This window comes from Bufo gargarizans, chromosome 5, assembly GCF_014858855.1.
Source record: "Bufo gargarizans isolate SCDJY-AF-19 chromosome 5, ASM1485885v1, whole genome shotgun sequence".
Lineage (NCBI taxonomy): Eukaryota > Metazoa > Chordata > Amphibia > Anura > Bufonidae > Bufo > Bufo gargarizans.
Genome location: NC_058084.1, coordinates 459,730,601 through 459,752,480, shown reverse-complemented (window position 1 = coordinate 459,752,480; position 21,880 = coordinate 459,730,601). Strand labels below are relative to the sequence as shown.

General features: G+C 45.8%; 1 protein-coding gene across 1 annotated transcript in view; it reads right to left on the bottom strand.

The window, feature by feature from the left end:
• Positions 1–4,494: 4,494 nt before the first annotated feature.
• ANKMY2 (ankyrin repeat and MYND domain containing 2) overlaps positions 4,495–21,880 on the bottom strand; it is a 34,583-nt gene continuing 17,197 nt past the window's right edge. Inside the window, exons 3-10 of the mRNA XM_044294443.1 lie at positions 20,085–20,223; positions 17,976–18,074; positions 14,249–14,409; positions 13,204–13,412; positions 12,327–12,462; positions 10,882–11,010; positions 9,421–9,562; positions 4,495–5,408 (exon numbers count right to left, since the gene is read on the bottom strand). Coding sequence (XP_044150378.1) covers positions 5,248–5,408; positions 9,421–9,562; positions 10,882–11,010; positions 12,327–12,462; positions 13,204–13,412; positions 14,249–14,409; positions 17,976–18,074; positions 20,085–20,223 — 1,176 coding nt within the window. The 3' untranslated portion in view covers positions 4,495–5,247. The remainder of the gene's footprint in view (positions 5,409–9,420; positions 9,563–10,881; positions 11,011–12,326; positions 12,463–13,203; positions 13,413–14,248; positions 14,410–17,975; positions 18,075–20,084; positions 20,224–21,880) is intronic.

The window sequence follows — 21,880 nt, the reverse complement described above, 5'->3', positions numbered from 1 at the left end:
CGCGGTTCGGCATTTTCACTGTACTTAATGCCGGGCCCCATCATGATATGCACTTCTCCAGTCTCTAGGCCTCCAGCATCAGGTCCCGGAGCTGCCATACTAAAACTAGTTACACATTAAGCAGGTAGGTGGAGCCTAACCTTTGTTAGTCAGGCTCCGCCCACCTGCTTAATGTGTGACTAGTTTTAGCGCAGCAGAGCCGGGGCCTGATGCTGGAGGCCTAGAGACTGGAGAAGTGCATATCATGCAGGCGAGGTGAGCGCTCTGATGGGGCCCGGCCTTAAGTACAGTGAAAATGCCGGGCCCCGTTACATGAAGACTGTGGGCAGTCGGGGACAGTACAAGGGGCTGTGGGAGGCACTACTGGGGACATTACTGGGGGCAGTGGGGGACACTACTGGGGACATTACTGGGGGCAGTGGGGGACACTACTATGGGGCCGTGGGAGGCACTAATGGGGGCAGTTGGCGACATTACTGGGGGCTGTGGGGGGCACTTCTGGGGGCAGTGGGAGGTACTAGTGGGGTGCACTACTGGGGGCTGTGGGGGACACTACTGGGAACATTATTTGGGGCAGTGAGGGACATTACTGGGCGATCAGGGAACGGCATGGGGGAGGGGCCCCAATCCAAAGTTTTCCATGGGGCCCATAGCACTCTAGTTATGCCACTGCTCCTTTCCCAATTAAGCACACATGCATGCTCAGCCTGGGTATACGCAGGGATTGGACGGAATAGTTATAAACCACCTTAAACGGTTCTCCGGGAATTAAAAAAATTTTAATATTTATATTATTTTATAATAAATATATTCCCAAATACCTTTCATTAGTTATAATGGCTCGTTTTGTACGGAAAGTAATCATTAGGAGAAATAACATGGCTGCCATCCTACTAGTACACAGAGAACCTGTCCTAATCACACAGGAGGACAAGTTACTTCACAACACTGAGCTAAAGAGCTGCCTCATCCTCCTCTCCTACTTGTCAGGGGTTATGATCCTGAATACAGGTGATAAGATCTTCAGCTGAATCTCTGTAGGAAGGGAGATCATGAGGAGACATGAAGTACAGAGAGGAGGGTGAGGTGTGGTAATGAGCAGCAGCTCTTGTATGGAGTCTCCATTACCACAGTCTGTCCTGTCCGCCCTCTCTGTACTTCATGTCTCCTCATGAACTTAATTCCCCAGAGATTCAGGATGATAATTCTCGACAAGTAGAGCGGAGAGGAGGATGAGGCAGCTCTTTACCTCAGTGTTGTGAAGTAACTTGTCCTCATGTGTTCAATGGCGTGCCTTGGGTGTTTGGCACCCCCCACCAATACTTTATTTTAAAATTGTACCCCCTCACAGTAGTATTGCCCATATTGTACAACCTAAACAGTAGTTTTGTACAGATGTGTGCCCCCTCACAATAGTTACGGTATGCCTACATTGTGCCCTCTCACAGTAATACAGTGGGATGTGAAAGTTCGGGCAACCTTGTTAATCGTCATGATTTTCCTGTATAAATCGTTGGTTGTTACGATAAAAAATGTCAGTTAAATATATCATATAGGAGACGCACACAGTGATATCTGAGAAGTGACATGAAGTTTATTGGATTTACAGAAAGTGCTATAATTGTATAACATAATCAGGCAGGTGCATGAATTTGGGCGCCACAAAAAATAAATTAAATCAATATTTAGTAGATCCTCCTTTTGCAGAAATTCCAGCCTCTAAACGCTTCCTGTAGGTTCCAATGAGAGTCTGGATTCTGGTTGAAGGTATTTTGGACCATTCCTCTTTACAAAACATCTTTAGTTCATCCAGGTTTGATGGCTTCCGAGCATGGACAGCTCTCTGTAAGTCACACCACAGATTTTCAATGATATTCAGGTCTGGGGACTGAGATGGCCATTCCAGAACGTTGTACTTGTTCCTCTGCATAAATGCCTTAGTGGATTTTGAGCAGTGTTTAGGGTCGTTGTCTTGTTGAAAGATCCAGCCCCGGCGCAGCTTCAGCTTTGTCACCGATTCCTGGACATTGGTCTCCAGAATCTGCCGATACTGAGTGGAATCCATGCGTCCCTCAACTTTGACAAGATTCCCAGTCCCTGCACTGGCCACACAGCCCCACAGCATGATGGGACCACCACCATATGTTACTGTAGGTAGCAGGTGTTTTTCTTGGAATGCGGTGTTCTGTTTCCTCCATGCATAACGCCCCTTGTTATGGCCAAATAACTCAATTTTAGTTTCATCAGTCCACAGCACCTTATTCCAAAATGAAGCCGGCTTGTCCAAATGTGCTTTAGCGGCACCTCAAGCGGCGGAGAAAAGGCTTCCTCTGCATCCCTCTCGCATACAGCCTCTCCTTGTGTAACGTGTGCCGAATGGTTGAGCGATGCACAGTGACTCCATCTGCAGCAAGATGATGTTGTAGGTCTTTGGTCCTGCTCTGTGGGTTGACTCTGACTGTTCTCGGATAGACAGAAGCGACGAATGGTGAGATTTTTCTTGGTCTGACACTTCGAGCCTTAACTTGACCTGAGCCTGTGGTCTTCCATTTCCTCAATATGTTCCTAACTGTGGAAACAACAGCGGAAATCTCTGAGAGCTTTCTGTATCCTTCCCCTAAACCATGATGGTGAAGAATCTTTGTCTTCAGGTCATTTGAGTTGTTTTGAGACCCCCATGTTGCTACTCTTCAGAGAAGGGAAACTTACAATTGACCCCCTTAAATACTCTTTCTCATAATTGGATTCACCGGTGTATGTAGGTCAGGGGTCACTGAGCTCACCAAGCCAATGTAAGTTCCAATAATTAGTTCTAAAGGTTTTGGAATCAATAAAATGACAATAACAGAGACCACATGTAGCACCGGCCGGATTGTGTTATACAATTATAGCACTTTCTGTAAATCCAATAAACTTCATGTCACTTCTCAGATATCACTGTGTGCGTCTCCTGTATGATAGATTTACCTGACATGTTTTATCGGAACAACCAACGATTTATACAGGAAAATCATGACGATTAACAAGGTTGCCCAAACTTTCGCATCCCACTGTATGCCCACATTGTGCCCTCTCACAGTAGTTATGCCCTCTGTGCCCCCTTCATAGTAATAATCCCCGTTGAGCCCCCTTTATAGTAATCATGCCCTTCATAGTAATAATGCCCATTGTGCCCTCTACACAGTAATAATGCCCACTGTGCCCCCTTCATAGTAATAAAGTCCTCTGTGCCCCCTCCATAGTAATAAAGCCCTCTGTGCCCCCTCCATAGTAATAAAGTCCTCTGTGCCCCCTCCATAGTAAAAAAGCCCTCTGTGCCCCCTCCATAGTAATAAAGCCCTCTGTGCCCCCTCCATAGTAATAAAGCCCTCTGTGCCCCCTCCATAGTAATAAAGTACTCTATGCACCCTCCATAGTAATAAAGTCCTCTGTGCTCTCTCCATAGTAATAAAGTCCTCTGTGCCCCCTCCATAGTAATAAAGTACTCTATGCCCCCTCCATAGTAATAAAGTCCTCTGTGCCCCCTCCATAGTAATAAAGTCCTCTGTGCCCCCTCCATAGTAATAAAGTCCTCTGTGCCCCCTCCATAGTAATAAAGTCCTCTGTGCCCCCTCTGTATTAAAAAAAACAACAGTAACTACTCACCTTGTCCCGTTCCTCACATACCGCTCTTACCCGCCGACACAGATCGCTCTGCAGCAGTGTGTGGGTGGAGCTTATACAGATTACCGGGCTGCAGGCACCTCCCACACAGGCCGGCAGCGTGATCCGTGCCTGCAGGCTGAATGGTGGAGTGGGGAGGAGTCTTCCTGCTCCACCAATCAGAGCGCCGCCGGCCTGAGGGAGGGGAGGAGCGCAGGGACAGGACCGGGCTCCCTGCGCTCCAGCATTGAGTGCTTCCATCTGCATTGCTTCTGGCACCACCCTGAGAGCCGGCACCTGGGGCTGAACCCCCCCCTTGGCACGTCACTGCGTGTGTGATTAGGACGGGTTTTGTGTGTACGGCGGCGATTTTGTTTCCCCTGATGATTGCTCCCCAGACAAAACGAGCCATTAAAAATAATGAAAGGTATTTGAGAATATATTGAAGTATTTTCATTTTCTTAATTGGCAGAGAACCCCTTTAAGACCCTGTGTCGCCATAATATTTCTCACAGCTTAGGTTTTGTTACAGTTGTATCCAGTCCTGCAAACCACATCAGTCATAGCTCTTGGAAGGCGACGATGAAATAAGGAAGAAAAACTCTTCATCAGTGATGGCCAAAACAGGCTGGTCACTAAGGGGTTAAAAACTGTGTAAAGAAAGGAGACTATGTCGCACAGTAGTCCCATAGCACTGAATGGAGAAAGCCGCGCATGCGCAGCATCCTGTTCTTTTACATCCGGGGCCCATTCTTGAGACAGGAAGGGGTCCCAGAGTAGGACCCTATCAATATTCTGTAAAGGTCCAGATGGGACAACCCCTTTAATCTGACAAAATCCATAAACCAGTCATCCCGTCTCATACCAAAAACTTTATTGCATCGTATCCCAGCGACAATGGAAGCGAGCATCACCGAAACATCTCAGCGCCGACCACTGACGCAGAGGAGTTCACCCAAAGCTCAACATGGTCCAAAAAAACAATATGGCCACCTTCACAGCTCCTACAATGGTCACCCAGCTTTCCTAGAGTCCCAAGATCTAAGTCAGGAGACTGGGAAAGCTGGGTGGAATTCAGTAGCAGTTGTACTGGTAACCATATTTCCCGTCACCCAGCTTCCCCAGAAACGGATAGCGACAGCCTGTATTTTAGTTCTGTTTCTAGGAAAGCTGGGTGACTATGTCCGACACTACAGCTCCCAAATGGAAGGTCACCCGGCTTTTCCAGATTCCTGAAGGGCAAATAAGCCTATTTATGCATCAAGACTAGGAGTCTAGGAAAGCAGAGTAATGGCAGCTTAATGGTGGCCATACAGGTCATCACCCAGCTTTCCCAGACACAGATATAACAAACAAAATCCTATACATTTGTGCAATCGGAAGCTTGGTCACCATAGATGGCCTACAGCCAGTTGGGGGGATTGGGTGGAATTTAGGGTGTTTTGGTCCTGAACAGACATGGTCTCAATCAGCTTACAAATCACTGGTAGATGCCTCTCCCCCCTATTGTAGAACTGTTGTCCTGCTGGGACTTGTAGTTCTACAGCAGCAGGGAGTTGGCTGCACGTCCTCATTGCAGAGCATCATAGGAAAGCCGTGGTCAGATCACTGTCCGGCTGCCTCCTGGGGGTCCGGATCAGCAGATGTCGCAGTCTCCTCTGACGCTCCGTCGCCCTCTGTGGGCGTCTCAGGCTCTTTTTCTTTGGAAGCTTCATTTTCACCCCCGACCTTCTCCGGCACCTCACTGGATTCAGTAGAGCTAAGCTCTGGAAAAAGAAGAATAAGAAAACCGGCTTATATCTGCTATAATGCAAGGTCCTATGCAGTGCAACATATCTGTACATAGAGTAAAGGGCACCACCTAGTGGCTACAATTAGAATGCTGACACTATTATAGTAGTTATATTCCTGTACATAGGAGGCAGTATTATAGTAGTTATATTCTTGTACATAGGAGCAGTATTATAGTAGTTATATTCTTGTACATAGGAGGCAGTATTATAGTAGTTATATTCTTGTACATAGGAGCAGTATTACACAATAGTAGTTATATTCTTGTACATAGGGGCAGTATTATATTAGTTATATTCTTGTACATAGGAGCAGTATTATAGTAGTTATATTCTTGTACATAGGAGGCAGTATTATAGTAGTTATATTCCTGTACATAGAAGCAGTATTATAGTAGTTATATTCTTGTACATAGGAGCAGTATTATAGTAGTTATATTCTTGTACATAGGAGCAGTATTATAGTAGTTATATTCTTGTACATCGGAGCAGTATTATAGTAGTTATATTCTTGTACATCGGAGCAGTATTATAGTAGTTATATTCTTGTACATAGGAGGCAGTATTATAGTAATTATATTCTTGTACATAGGAGGCAGTATTATAGTAGTTATATTCTTGTACATAGGAGGCAGTATTATAGTAGTTATATTCTTGTACATAGGAGCAGTATTATAGTAGTTATATTCCTGTACATAGGAGCAGTATTATAGTAGTTATATTCTTGTACATAGGAGCAGTATTATAGTAGTTATATTCTTGTACATAGGAGGCAGTATTATAGTAGTTATATTCTTGTACATAGAAGGCAGTATTATAGTAGTTATATTCTTGTACATAGGAGCAGTATTATAGTAGTTATATTCTTGTACATAGGAGGCAGTATTATAGTAGTTATATTCTTGTACATAGGAGGCAGTATTATAGTAGTTATATTCTTGTACATAGGAGGAGTATTATAGTAGTTATATTCTTGTACATAGGAGCAGTATTATAGTAGTTATATTCTTGTACATAGGAGCAGTATTATAGTAGCTATATTCTTGTACATAGGAGCAGTATTATAGTAGTTATATTCTTGTACATAGGAGCAGTATTATAGTAGCTATATTCTTGTACATAGGAGCAGTATTATAGTAGTTATATTCTTGTACATAGGAGCAGTATTATAGTAGCTATATTCTTGTACATAGGAGGCAGTATTATAGTAGTTATATTCTTGTACATAGAAGGCAGTATTATAGTATATAAATGGTATTCTAAATGATTTGCTCTTTGCGATTCAATATGAAGAATATTTATCTAATCCTATTTTACATACTGTCATATGATGATGCATTATTGCAGCATTGGATGAATAGTTTCCTCTTCACTTTTACTCATCAGATGGATATTCGGCACAGATAGTGACACATTATACTGTTCAGAATAGAATTCTATCTTTCCAGTCCTACTTCCACAGAAGTGCACATTATAATGGATTCTCTCTGTAAGCTCTGGTCCTGTGTGGACGATTCCCGCTGTGGTATAGGAGGCTGGAGGTAACAATTATAGGGAGGACGCTGGATAGCGGAGGACAATGAAGCGTTTTAAGCCATCCTCCATTATCAGCTTGTGAGTGGCAGCTACAAAGTCCTCTCCCGCTAAGCAGCCATCACACTATCCTGCTCTTACTCTTCCTTTTTGTGTCAAGGAGACAGAGCCGAGTATCAGAGTATGCGATGATGGGAGACGCCGAGTGCTCTGCATGTTGTGCCAAGAAGAAAAACACTGAGATAAGACAGGAGGGGGCGCCACACAATGCTGCTACCTCAAAGAGTTCGATTTAAAGGGATATTCTTATTTAAAGGGGTTGTCTCAGTTTGGCAAGTGGCATTAATCATGTAGAGAAAGTTAATACAAGGCACTTCCTAATGTATTGGGATTGTCCATATTGCCTCCTCTGCAGCGCAGATACGAGGTGGCCGGGACAGATGCTGCTGCGCATGCGTGTCTATGTGCGCTTCCATCACCCGGGCCACCAGAGACGCTGGCGTTTATTCCTGTAGTCTGCAAGCACGACCACTGCTGCCGGATTGTAGGGTGGTCGTAACCCCTGGAAACAAGCAGTGTATAATGAAAATATATATTTAAAAATGAATCCAGCCAGCAAAGGAGACAATATGGACAATCACAATACATTAGTAAGTGCCTTGTAGTAACTGCATCTACATGATAAATGCCATTTGCTGAAGTATGACGACCCCTTTAACCCCTTTAAGTATGTTATGGCACATCACTAGAATATGTCATTACTCTATGATCGGTGGGAGCGTGACCCCCACTAATCTGATAAGTGAAGGGGCCGAGGTCCAGTTAGCTTGTCCTGAATGGTTGTTAAAAGGGTTTTTCAACCCTTTAATTGGTCATAGGGAACAAATCATTCAATATTGGGGCATATGGACATCAAATATGAAGGTCCCTCAATTGGAACCCCCCCCTTTTTTTATTTTATTAGTGTTTAGAGTCACTAAGTAAAAGTGACTCTTGCTCTCGTGGCTTTTATATTTCAATGTAGTCCATGTCATTCCGCACGTCTCCTGTAGATGGCAGCGCTGGGTAAATGAATAGTTGGCTGCAACTTTCCCCCCAGTGATGACAGCGGATTGCTGGAGGCTCCAGGGGCCGGAACCCTTGTCAGGGCAACATTCGAAAATACTTTGGGGGAGACTTATCAAGACTGGCATTCGGCACACCGGCCTTAATAAAATTTGTGATGGCGAGAAATGCGCCAAAATTATGAAGAGGCGCACACCTATTAATAATTCTGGCACATTTAACTGCTTCATGCCCCAGAATCTAAACCAGCTAATAGCCGACATAGGTTTCAGGCATTCCTTGCACCAGAAAAGTGGCGCCACTTAGGCCCTGCCCTCTCCTGCTCATGCCCCTCCCACTTTTAACAAGTTGCAAGCGTGGCGGAGAAGGGGCACAACGGGGGTGGCACAAACATTTGTGACTTTCTGATGCCACAATTCAGGCACCAGGGGGGTTTGATAAATTTCCCCCCTTTGTGTTTCAATCCCTCTCTATTTCAAGATCACTGCTTGCTGTCTGTGACTGCAAACCTGATTTATTTTATACATGCAAAGGCGGACAGGTTCTGACCCATTTCTGATCGTAGCTGAGGGTTTGATACAATTTTATCCAGTCTAGAGACATGACATCATCAGTCTCTCCCCTGTGCTGATATTTTGTTACAATGTATCTGCGCAGATAAAATGCATCAGACTCTTTATTCTACAGAGGATTGTCTGGACTAGATACAATGGTAACAAACCCTCAGCTGCATGCAGTGTAAGGGTCCATTCACACGTCCGCAACGTGTTTTGCGGATCCATGGATCTGCAAAACACGGACACCTGCAATGTGCGATCCGCACATCACAGACACCATTATAGAAAATGCCTTTTCTTGTCCGCAAATGCAGACAATAATTTTTTTCGGGAACGGAATTGCGGACCTGGAAGTGCGGATCCGCAATTTCGTATAGAAATGAATGGGTCCGCAATTCCGTTCCGCAAAATGCATTACGAAATTGCGGACGTGTGAATGGACCCTTAGCCTGCTCTCGCATCTGCGTTCTCCTCAATTATAGTAGCAGAAAAAAACGGAAAGGACGGATTCGGCACATAACTAGGACGAACAGAGCCTGCGGACCCCATAGACTGTAATGGGGTCCGTTAGGTTTCCATTCAGGGGATCGATTTTGTAGCAGCGACAAAAGTCCTGAACGGAAACCTAATGGATCCCATTATAGTCTATGGGGTCCGTAGGCTCCGTTCGGCTCAGTTATTTGCCGAATCCGTCCTTTCCGTTTTTCTGCTACTATAATGGAGAAAAACGGAAAGGAGAATGCAGGCTTAGTGTTTTCTGACTCTGGACAGCAAGCAGAGATGGTATACAACCAGGACATGTGACTGAGGGGGGCAGCGCTGGGAATCCTGACCTTTCTCGGCCAGCTTCTCCTGCCTCTTCTTCTCTTTGGCCGCCTCCAGCTCTTGCTTCTCTCGTTTCTCCTTCAAGATTTTACAGACTTTTTTGTGGGTGAACCAGTGAAGCTTCTGACAGTCCTGGCCGCAGTAGATGACCTGGAAGACAATGACGCAGGACAGCCAGTAAGAGCAGGGCATGCTGGGAGTTGCAGTCCACTGTCTTACAGCAATGTAAGAGGTAGATGTATGGTTCGACAGGTAGATCGCAGCAACGCGCAAAGGTTTCTATCAAGACACAATTAAAGGGGCACTCCTATTTTTAACATTTATGGCACAGCCGCAGGGTATTCCTGAAATGCCTGACAGGTGCAGGTTCCACCTCTTTGAAGTCTATGAGAGTTATGGAAAATGCGGAGCACTGCTATTTCTTACCCTAGACCTCGTCCCAATGCAGACTCCATGCACCAGCTCCATTATGGGGGTCGCCTGCGAATGTATGAGGGTCCATCATGGACGTTTTGCCCGGGGAGTCATTTGATATGGGCTAAAGCGTCCGTTGCTCGTGAAAAAAAACTTTCAATCAGCGAGGACAAAACTGGGGTGCAGCCCATGTTACAGTTGCTGCCTAGAGGGTGACTTATCAGGGTATGTTCACATGGAGGATTTTTAGCGCGGACAAAAATGCATGCAGAATTTTGCTATTGACTTCAATGGGGAATCCACATGTTAAACCAGACAGTGCTTTTTTTCCTGCTTGTGGTTTTAAAAACCGCACCAAAAACGGTGTTAAAAATGTGTTAGGAAAGAAAACGCACAAAAAATAAATAAAAAACCTGATGCCGTTTTTTTTCCACCACAGAAAATACCCTGTGTGAACATACCCATAGGCCTCATGCACACGACCGTTCAGGTTTTTGCGGTCCGCAAATTGCGAATCCGCCCGTGTGCCTTCCGCAATTTGTGGGACAGAACAGGCGGCCCATTGTAGAAATGCCTATTCTTGTCTGTAAAACGGACAAGAATAGGACAGGTTCTATATTTTTTTTTTGCGGGGCCTCGGAACGGAGCAACGGATGCGGACAGCACATGGAGTGCTGTCCGCATCTTTTGCGACCCCATTGAAATTAATGGGTCCGCACCCGAGCCGCTAAAACTGCAGCTCGGATGCGGACCAGAACAACGGTCGTGTGCATGAGGCCTTACGGGGAGGATTTTCTGCAAAGAGTAAAGCAGAGATATGCACCGCCCCTGAGGATCTTTAGCCAGCAAGTCCCCGCCCCTACTTAGGAACTGAAGACTCTGTGATAGCTCCGGAAGATGGTGGGACAGCAGGGTCTAAAGAAGACAGTGATGATATACACCACATGAGCATCCAGATCCAGCACTTAGGAGGGTAAAGTACTGTGACGGGCCCGGTGGGCAGCCTCGAATTTAAAGCATCAAAGTTCCTCCAGATAAAAGACAGGCAGACTCACCAGCTTGCAGACAGAGCACCGCTTATCTGCGCCTTTCTCTCCACACGTAGTGCAAAATTCGGCATCCACAAAGCCCACCTGGCCGGTAATGGCTTGTGTCAGCACGGAGAATGCCGTGGGGTCAGAACCCTGAAGGAGACAAAATAAATCACAGTCCCCAAATCTTCAAGAAAAACATAAAAGGGAAATTTACACAAATATTCTGCAAAAATAAAGTTGAATTTTTACAAAAATGTGCAACTTTTTTTTTTTTCTGCTACACTCTCTTTTTCAAAAAAAGTGCAAGTCATGGGGCCAAGGCCAGGATGACCCAGAAAACTGGCAGAAATTCTACCAGGAATGTCTGCAGGCCACTGGTGCTGCCCACAAGACATGGGTGACAACTCCTTACTTAGGGACTGTAAATTGCTGCCATATTGATTGTCACCCAGCTTTCCCAGAAGAAGATTAAACCAAGAAGGGGCCGAATATCGTTTTAATTGCAGGACAGAAGAGAACAAATCATGGATTTATATTAAAGGGGTTGTCTCATCTTAGGCTAGGATATGCCCCCATAGTCTTATAGGTGCGGGACCCGCACCTATATCTGGAACAGAGGTCTCCAATCCGGCCACCACCATAGAAGCGAATGGGAGCGCAGCACGCATCTGCAGCCACCACTCCCATTCACTTCTATGGGCCCGACAGCCGAGCCAGCGCGCCGTAGAAAATGAATAGAAGGCGGCTGTGTGTGCGCAGTGCGCCCTCCACCCCTTTCGGGGCGCTGTTCTCGATAAAGGTGCGGGTCTCAGAGGTGGGACCCGCATCTAGAAGAGAATGGGGGCATATCCTACCCAAGTAGGAGAAACTAGTTACTCCCCCCCCCTCACTGATGACATCACTAAATGACCCATAAATCCATTACTCATTAAGGCTACATGCACACGACCGTTGTGTGTTTTGCAGTACACAAAACACGGATGGTGTCCGTGTGCGTTTCGCCATTTCCAGAACGGCACGGACAGCCATTGATATAACTGCCTATTCTTGTCCGCAAAACGGACAAGAACAGGACAGGTTATATTTTTTTTGCGGACCACGGAACGGAGCAACAGATGCGGACGGCACACGGAGTGCTGTCCGCATCTTTTGCGGCCCCATTGAAGTGAATGGGTCCGCATCCGAGCGGCTCAGATGCGGACCAAAACAACGGTCGTGCGCATGGGGCCTAAGTTTCATGCTTTAAAAGCTTGGCTTAATTAAAAGATGAGAGGGGTGTGAGGTCTCCCTCAATGCGATTGGCTGCCAGGGAGAACTACGAGAGCCTCTCAGTGACCGGACGACCACAGAAATCGGCCTAGTAAGAGCGAATATGGCGCTCGTAATCAGACATTTTATTTTACGTGTGAATATCGCGCCTGAGCATAACCTTACAGTAGCACGTCCAAGTTTTTCACAATCCTTACAATTTCCACGGGAGCGATGCTTCGGACCAGTTGCTGGAGGAGCGTGGCTTCACAATATGGAAATTTACGGATACTTTCCCTGATGAACTTTTCTTGGTGAATGGGAAAACAGTCGCCATCTCGACCCTTCAGTAAGCTAAAAATATAACGGGGGAGGCGATGGTCAGCAGTGCAGCGAGCGGTAAAATCATAGAAAATCTACGCGAGGAGCTAGCAATCAGTTTCATACACGTGATGGACCATATACATCAGGAAGGTATATCCACCTTGCCCTAGAGAAGCCTACAAATAATACAGTCCGCACTGTTGTAAACCTCTCCCAACAGAACACATGGATGTAGCAGAGCTGAATCTGTCAGGAGCTGCATAGTTTGTCCTGTACTGTTTGGCATAAGGGGGTTGTTTCATAAGTCAGAAGGGTCCCCACCCTGAACTCATCTCTAATAACCCGGGGCGAAAGCTGCTGCAAACGTAGGGCTAGGTCTAGCTATGCATCATATGGTTCCATGCAATACCTCGTTCTCCCTGCAGGGGGCGTGTGTGGCAGCAGGTACACTTGTCCAGCAATATCACATAATCGCTGGCAATGAAATATAAGATGCAACTTTGCAAATAACTTGCTCCACTGATTTTGTGTTCCCTTATACTCCAGAGCTGCATTCCAAATTCTGTTTGCTAACTGGATGCTTCAGGGTTTAATACGCAATCATGTCACAAAGGTCGTGTAATGCAATGCACGCTGCTAACAGGAAACCAGCAGAATTGTGAATGCAGCTCTTAAAGGGGCCACCCATGAATGATCAGTTGATTGCTCCAGACCCCACTGCCGGCACAACTTGCAAACAGCGGATTTTGCTAATCTAGCTGATGCCGGCACCTTTTAATGAGCGGGTCCAGCGTGTTCTCAGGCAGGCAAGAGCTGCACTTCTGGAAGATACAGCTGATGTAATGCATCTTCATGGCCAGGATCTCGTTCATGTCTCGCTGCTTCATGCACTTCTCACAGATCAGATCCAGCACCGCGCTGCACTTCTTCAGGGCTTCTGGCTCCAACAGCAGCGGATTCTCTTTTATCAGGAAAATGATCTGAAATGTAAAAAAATTTATCTTTATTAACGTCCCACTCTGTACATTTCTTATTGTTAGCTATACTCTGCGCTCACGCGGTTGCCACCTTTCCCTTAAAAAAATACAAGCTGTATAAAAAGGGACCTGGATCCAGACAATACTTTTATCTAATATCTATATCTAGGGTACAGAAAGTGCTAATACCAATATCCCTGGTGGCCCGTGGCAGTGAAGGTTTAATGTAAGTATTCCTGGTGGCCTAGAACAGGAAGGGAACTTTTCCCAACATCCCTGGTGGCCCAGGGTAGGAAGGAAGTTAATTCCAACATCTTTGGTGGTTCAAGGCAGGAAGGGCATTTCTCCAACATCCCTGGTGGCCCAGGGTAGGAAGGAAGTTAATTCCAACATCCCTGGTGGCCCAGGGCAGAAAAAGGATTAATTCCAAAATCTCTGGAGGCCTAGGGTAAGAAGGAGGACATTGCCAACATCCCTGGTGGTCCGGTGGAAAGAACTGGGTTAATGCCTGCAGCCCTGATGGGCAGGAGCAGAAAGAGATTTAGTGGCAACATCAGTGATGGTCTAAGGCAAAGAAAGCTTTAATGCAAACATCTCTGGTGGTCTACAGCAAAGAATGGAGTTAATGCAAACATCCATGGTGGTCTAGGGAAAAGATGGAGGTTAATGCTAACATCCCTGGTGGCCTAGGACAGTATGGGGTTGATTATACCTAGTGTCTAGGGTTTCACCTCCCAGGGATGTCTCCTCTTACAAGCAGCTGAATATGATGTGGTGATCACTCAGCCTCCTGTAACTTACCTGCACTTTGTATTATACAGAAACCTAGCGGGCTTTACCTTCAGCGGGTGGAGGTTGGTGGTGGTGATGATCTTGTGTAATGGTCCAGCTAATTTTACAGGTAACTTTGGTTCTTTACTTAGTCCTTGCGGTTTGGTGTAATAATCCAACTTTTCACGTGGGAAGAAATTGTTAATGACGGTGACGCAGTCGTGCTGACCTGGAAGACAAAGATACAATAGAAGAAACGGCCGAGAAAGACACGTCTCGTCTCCGAGGGGGCGACACTTTGGGTGACAATGTATTCTATTGCCTGATGAAGACTATTGTGTGCAGACTGATCATACCTACCCTAGAGCAGTGTCTCCAACTTGTGGCTCTCCAGCAGTTGCAGGCTGTCAATGCATGATGGGAGCTTTAGTTTTACACCACTGGAGAGCCACCGGTTGGAAACCAACCAATGAGCCTATTCACAGAAAACAAGATGAGATCCTGAAAATGGTGACACAATTAATATAAAGTCAATTATAATAAATAGAAAGTTCATTATAAAGGCACAGATGGCGCTATTACAAGATAAGTAGTAGTCGGTGCTCTTTTTTTCTGATATCTGCAAATCCCCTGCATGGACACAGAGTTACACAGTAAAACTTCTGTCTTCCTGTAGCCACCACTAGGTGGAGCCTAAGAACTTTCTGCAGACTGTGCTGCTATTAGTTCATTGTGCTGGCAGTAAGCTCCCCCTAGTGGTGGCTGCAGGCAGACAGAATTTTGATTACAGTTTTGGACATGATGTAAAAGATGGACATTTGCTTTAAAGCAGGGGTGCACAACCCGCGGCCCCCAGAGCCAAGGTTTGCGGCCCCTGTCCTGGACAGAAACACAGCTGATCGTGCGCGATGGAGCATTACAGCTCCTGCTCCCGCACTGTGGAGCAGGATGGGTCCCCGGCTGTCAGTGACAGCGGGGGAGCTGAGATAGGTGAGCAGCGCACTATGCAGTTAAATTACTGAATTTATTTTTTTGAAAAAACACAAACAAAAGAAAAAAAGAAATAAAATATGATGTGGCAAAAAATAAAAAATAAAATAGATTATAAAAAAAAACAATACAAATAGAAGAAAAAAGAAAAGAAAAAAAATTGCAAAATAAAAGTGTTCACTATCCTCTAACAGTCTTTTTATGATCCCTTGTGGGACACATTATGTGGCAAAAATATATATATTAAAAAAATAGAGAATAAAAAAAAATTATTATAAAATACAAATAAAATAAAAAAAAGTAAAAAGTGCAATATAGTAAAGTGTTCATTGTCCCCAACAGTCTTTTTATGACTTCTTGGGGGACATAATATGTGTCAAAAATATATTTAAATAATAATAAATCAATTATAAAAAAAAAATACAATAAATTAATAAAATACAAATAAAAGGAAAAAATTAAAAGGAAAAAGTGAAAAAATTAACAAAAAGTGTCAGTGTATTTGTAGCAGAAATATATAAAAAAACTAAGTTAAAAAAAGGTACAAAAATAAATAAAGGAAAAAACGCCCACACCAACCAAAACTGTCTCTATCATTGCCTCATGCATGTGAAACTATACATATTATATAACAAAACAACCAACACAAAATAGGGAACTAATTATAAAAAATTTATTTTAGTGTCAGATTCCATATTTAAAGAATAAGGAGCTGTTGTTTGAAAAAAAAAGTACTTTTTAAAAATGTTTTGTACAGTTTCCCCCAAATAAGACCCTATGTGTCAAGTGAAAAATTGTTGCAAAAATTATTTTGGTCCCAACACATAAAAAAGTTACAACCTTTCGAACCACCACGTGCGCTAAATCACAAAAAAAGTGTCTGTTCAGGCCTGGTTATTAAAATGTTACCCAAAGGGCGCTCTCCCCACTAGTAAGGGGAAATGCTTACTGGTTATTACATGGCGCCTGTAACTGGCAGCAGGTGGTAATAACCAGGTAGCGCCATCCTCTGCAGTGAAGGAAATCGCTGATTTACGAATAGGAGGCAGGAAGGAAATGTCGCCACTTTTCCGTAAAAATTACTTAACAAGTTCTTGCAGCGTGGCCCCTAAAACGGAAGATTCATACTTACCTGCTTCATGCCGCCCTGGCCCCCCTCTGCCTCCATCTTCCGGTTCCTGCACTTTTACACCAGGGCATGGCCATGGTCACATACACCGCTCCAGCCAATGACTGGCTTCAGCAGTGACACGCTGCTTGTGGTCACATCACCGCTGAAGCCAGTGATTGGCTGGAGAGGTGCATGTGACCGAGTAGTAAAAACATCGCGGCGAGCAGGTAAGTATACCTCTTCGGTTTCAGGGGCCATGCTGCAAGAATCCATTTAAGCCCCCATTACACTGCGAGATATTCAGTGTTCACCATAACTGGCGGTATAATCCTGCCGCAGGGACGCGCTACTGATGATCAATATAACTAAATGAAGGAGGAATGACTGTGACTAGTGATCATTCCTCCCAGTCACTTTACATTGGCCTGTGTAATAGGCAGATGCAAATGAGCACAATCAACATTTATTATGTATTTTTATTTGTGGCCCTTTGAAATAGAGCGATGTGACAGTGCGGCCCTCAGACCAAAAAGGCTGTGCACCCCTGCTTTAAAGGCTTTGGAAACAGATATTTTACATATTTTATAGTGTTTACCTTGAATACAAAAGTTGCTAAAGTTTTAGCCTGCAATCTTCATTTATTTCCAGACCCATTGATTTTTTACACTTTTCTCACATGGAGGTGTCCCTCCCAGTAATACATGCTGGATGTAAGGTCTGTGTGTCCAGAATGATGCTGCCTCCCCTCCTGCAAACTGCCTTGTATGTGCTTTCCTCCCTTACTACAGTCTTTGTGAGCTCTCCTGCTTGGATGCTTTCCTCCCTCTCCATCTCTGATCTGCCACATACAACATCATCCCCCTCCTTGCTGGTATCTCTTACACACGACCGTATGCCCTCCGAGATATACAGCCCGTGAGCGGGCCATATGTCCCGGAGCGGCATTGATCTTGCGCAGGGGAGAACACAGCATCATAGATTACAATGATGCACGTCAAGCCACCCGCGGGGCTATCCTCACGCACTCATATAATCTTATGAGTGTGGGACAATAGCCCCGCGGGCGGCCTGACGTGTATAGCATCATTGTAATCTATAATGCTGTGTACTCCTGTGCGCACGATGTATGCCGCTCCGGGACATATGGCCCGCTTACGGACTGTATATCTCGGAGGGCATACGGTCGTGTGCAAGAGGCCTTACACTGAAGAGAAGGGAGGGGGTTGAGCAGAAAAAGCCATCAGAAACAGATTTATGTTGGATTCAACAGCACCAGCAGCTAGGTGAAGGACTTACACACACTCTGCAGACGCAACATGGAAGGACATTTTTTTATTGAAGGCCTTTTAGAAGGTTTCTTTTTTTTTTTTTTTTTTTTAAAGCAAATGAGTAATTTACAAAAAAAACTCTGTGCAACTGTGTCTACAGCATTTAAATTGTATCCATAAACTGCTATAAACTGCAGCGCTCCCTCTCTCAATTACATGGACGACTGTGCCCAGTGTTATGCAGTGCTTTATATCCTCTGCAATATGGCCCCCCCCCCCCCCCAACCCCCAAATCATTATTGGGGGACACAAAAAAGTGCATATTGTATTTGGAAGACCCCTTTATGTTTATGCGCAATATACAGCAAGTTTAAGTAAAAGACAAGACTAAAGCAAAAACATAAGAGATTACATTAAAGGTTTTACCTACAAAAGCTGCCATTTGCGCGGCCGTCCTGCCCACGGAGTTGATCGCGTCGGTGTCGGCCCCGGCCTCTAGCATCATCCAGACAATTTTCTTTTTCCCTAGGACACAGTAAGACTCGTGTCAATAGCTCCATCGACATGGTTGCATTTTCACACGTTTTTCTAGACTTCTGCTTGCTGTCAGTGAATGGGAACATTCCTGTTTACCTTCACCCCTTCTGCCCTGGTCATGTTCACGCAGCTGATGGCTCTGCTATACTGCAGTTAGATTATTTTGTAACCTGATACATTGTAACAAACCCTCCTCAGGTTGTTTCATTATGGAACATGCTCTTTGATAGGGCAGGGAGACTTGTTAAAGGGGAACTCCACCAGACCATTGCTGCAGGGAGTAGGCGACACATCACTGCTGGCCTATAGGGGGGAAACTGGAGATCGGTCCCCAATAATCTTTGGGCATTGTGGTCTCTGGCGGAGCGCCCCTTTAACTGACTAAATCTCTGTGTGTAGGCAGCGGCAGACAGCATAGCATTACCAGCTGCTGCACCACACCCTAAATACTATCCTGGATAGTCGCTTGGCATCTAGGACAAAGAACCGGATAATGGGGCACTCCGAGGGTTCACAGGGCAGTTACTGGACGCCCGAACATGAGGATAATCATCTGGTAAGTGACATGTGGGCGAGGAAGATGCTACATCTAAAAAGACACACACATGGACATCTCTCCGGAATTCGGATATTTAAAGGGGTTGCGTCATCTCAGAATTTGATAGCATATCACTGGGAGATATGAGGATTAAAGGGGCATCTGTCAGCAGATTTGTACCTATGACACCGGCTGACCTGTTACATGTGCGCTTGGCAGCTGAAGGCATCTGTGTTGGTCCCATGTCCATATGTGCCCGCATTGCTGAGAAAACTGATGTTTTATTATATGCAAATGAGCCTCTAGGAGCAACGGGGGCGTTGCCGTTGCACCTAGAGGTTCCGCCCTCTCCACTTTGATTGACAGGACCAGGCAGTGCAAACGTCCTCACACTCTGTCCTGTCAATCAAGTGCCGGGGATGCAGCAGTTGCAGAGAGAGCAGAGCCTCTAGGTGTAATGGCAACGCCCCCTTTGCTCCGAGAGGCTCATTTGCATATATTAAAACATAATTTTTCTCAGCAATGCGGGCACATAGGAACATGGGAGCAACACAGATGCCTTCAGCTGCCAAGCGCGCATAGAACCAGCCAGTGTCGGCCTTTAAAGTCAGATATCACAGAGGGTGAAGAAGGGGGCACTGCGCATGCGCGGCTTGCTCTATTCATTTCCATAGGAGATCCGAGAATAGGAAGACCTATAGAAATGAATGGAGAGAGCACCACGCAAGTGCGGCCACTACTCCTGGCTGCAGGATCAGACGACACAAGGTTTGTTTGTGGTCTGTAACCATGGCGACACATAGGGGTGCATCGGAGCTGTATGCACAAAATTGTTAAAGATTTTTATACATGAGAGCAATTAAAAATATATCTTGCACAAGTATACATACCCTTTAACTCCTTAAAGTCTGGCTTATATTGGACCTTTGGACAAAGTGAGGTTCCCACAATTACAATGACTGGATATAATCTGGATATGCCATAAACGTCTGATGGTCCTAAGGGGCCCCCCGACCCCGAGATCAGGTTGACTGAACCAAACTACCAGGGGAGGAACGTCCGCTCGCACATAGGTACTCGCCAGACAATGGCAGTGATGGAAAGAGCAGAGTTAGACTGATACATTGTAACAAGTTATTAGGACGGCGATAGAGTTGTGCTGCTGGGGATTATCTAGACTGGATACAATTGTAACAAACCCTCAGCTGTGAGAAGTTTTACGTCTGGACAAGTTTTTTCAGCCGCTGAGTATAAGTAGGTCCCCATTCACCAACAGCAAGCAGATTTAAACACAAAGTATATTAGACTTTTAAAGTTGTATTTCCAGAAAACCAATGAGCCGTCAGACCCAAAAAGCACGCGGGACCTTTTAAAATCTCATTCACCTGGATGTAACCTGTGACAGCTGTGTTTTTGCTGCAGTGTGACTACGGCGCGAACTCAGATTATAAGGCCAATACCTGACAGACAAGCAAACATCAGCGCCGTGTATCCGTGCTCGTGCTCATTGCAGTTCACGTCCGCTCCGTGCTGTAACAGCAGTTTGCACATCTCCACCTTCCCCCTGTACGCCGCGTGCATCAGGGGGGTCATTCCATGCTGGGAACAAATGAGGAACAAATTAGACTTAAAGCATTTAAGGATCATTTTAAAAATAGCTCCACACCTTAAAAAATTATTTGAAGGTTAAAAAAACTTTGAAAATGCTACCAATCTGAAGTCACATCAGTCTTATACTCTAGTCACATCCAGAGCTGCATTCAAACCTATTTTGGGTTCCTGTCATTACAGCTGACCTTATTATGGGGGCACTGTGGGTGTCACTGCTATAGCTGACCTTATTATGGGGGCACTGTGGGTGTCACTGCTATAGCTGACCTTATTATGGGGGCACTGTGGGTGTCACTATAGCTGACCTTATTATGGGGGCACTGTGGGTGTCAGAGCCTACAAAAATTTTACTGAGAGCTTCTCCACGACTCACCCAGGTCACAAAAGATCCCAGAGAGACACGTGAAGAGCCTCAGGGAAAGGTTCAGTCTACACAATCCAGGATACGAAAGACATTGGGCAAAAATGGCACAAACCAATGAGAAAGCAAAGGCTCGCATCACATTTTCCAAAAATCTTCTAGAAGACTCCCAAACCTTTTGGGGTAATATCCTGTGGACTGATAAGTGGTACTTTTTGGAAGACACGGGTCCAGTTACACCACATTTACCACAAGGACATTCCACATGCAGAGGATACAATGTATCAGATCAATGTAAGACTCTAAACAATGTCCGTATACAGACTAAGGGCTCATGCACACGACCGCATACCCTCCGAGAGATACAGTCCGTGAGCGGGCCATATGTCTCGAAGCGGCATTGATCGTGCGCACAACATCACAGATTACACCGATGCTGTGCACTTCGGGCCGCCCGCGGGACAAAATCTTATGAGTCTGGGACAATGGCCCAGCGGGCGGCCCGGCGTGCACAGCATCATAGTAACCTATGATGCTGTTTACTCCCACCCGCGCACGTTGTATGCCCTAGGGCCTCCTGCACACAAATGTTTTTCTTTTTCCGTTCCGTTTTTTGAGTACCGTATACGGAACCATTCATTTCAATGGATCCGCAAAAACAACGGAAGGTACTCCATATGCATTCCGTTTCAAGATAGAACATGTCCTATTACTGCCCGCAAATGACGTTCCGTGGCTCCATTCAAGTCAATGGTTCAGCAAAAAAAAAAAAAAAAATGAATCCGTACGGAATGCCATATGCCTGCCTGCTGCGCTGTTTTTGACTGCTGCTGTGGCCCGACCAGGAGTGGGCACTGGGCAGGCGGCAGTAGTGAGACACACACACACACACCTTGGGCTTCGACTCACTGGTCGGGCACCACTGTCTGTCTGTGGGCAGCAGCCAGACACGGACTGAGGTGAGGGCCCTGGCTCCTCCTTCTTCTCCCCTGCGTGGCTGCGCAGCGCTCTGGGGGCGGGGCTGGCAACGTTCAGAAGACGTGCTTGTGCGGCGGCACGCTCCGAGCCCCAGCAGCCACTGCTCTCTTAAAGAGGCATAGAGGGGCTAAGAGCGGCCGTGGGCCCCGCTGCGGCTCTTCCATTAGTCCGCTGAGGCCACCCGCCGGCCGTGGAAGCCAATAACTGTACTTGCAGCGGTGTCGGGTGGGAGCCAGAGCGAGGCCTTAGGAGGCAGCCTAATGGAAGAGCTGCCTCTGGGGGGGGGGACACTACTAGGGGCAGCGG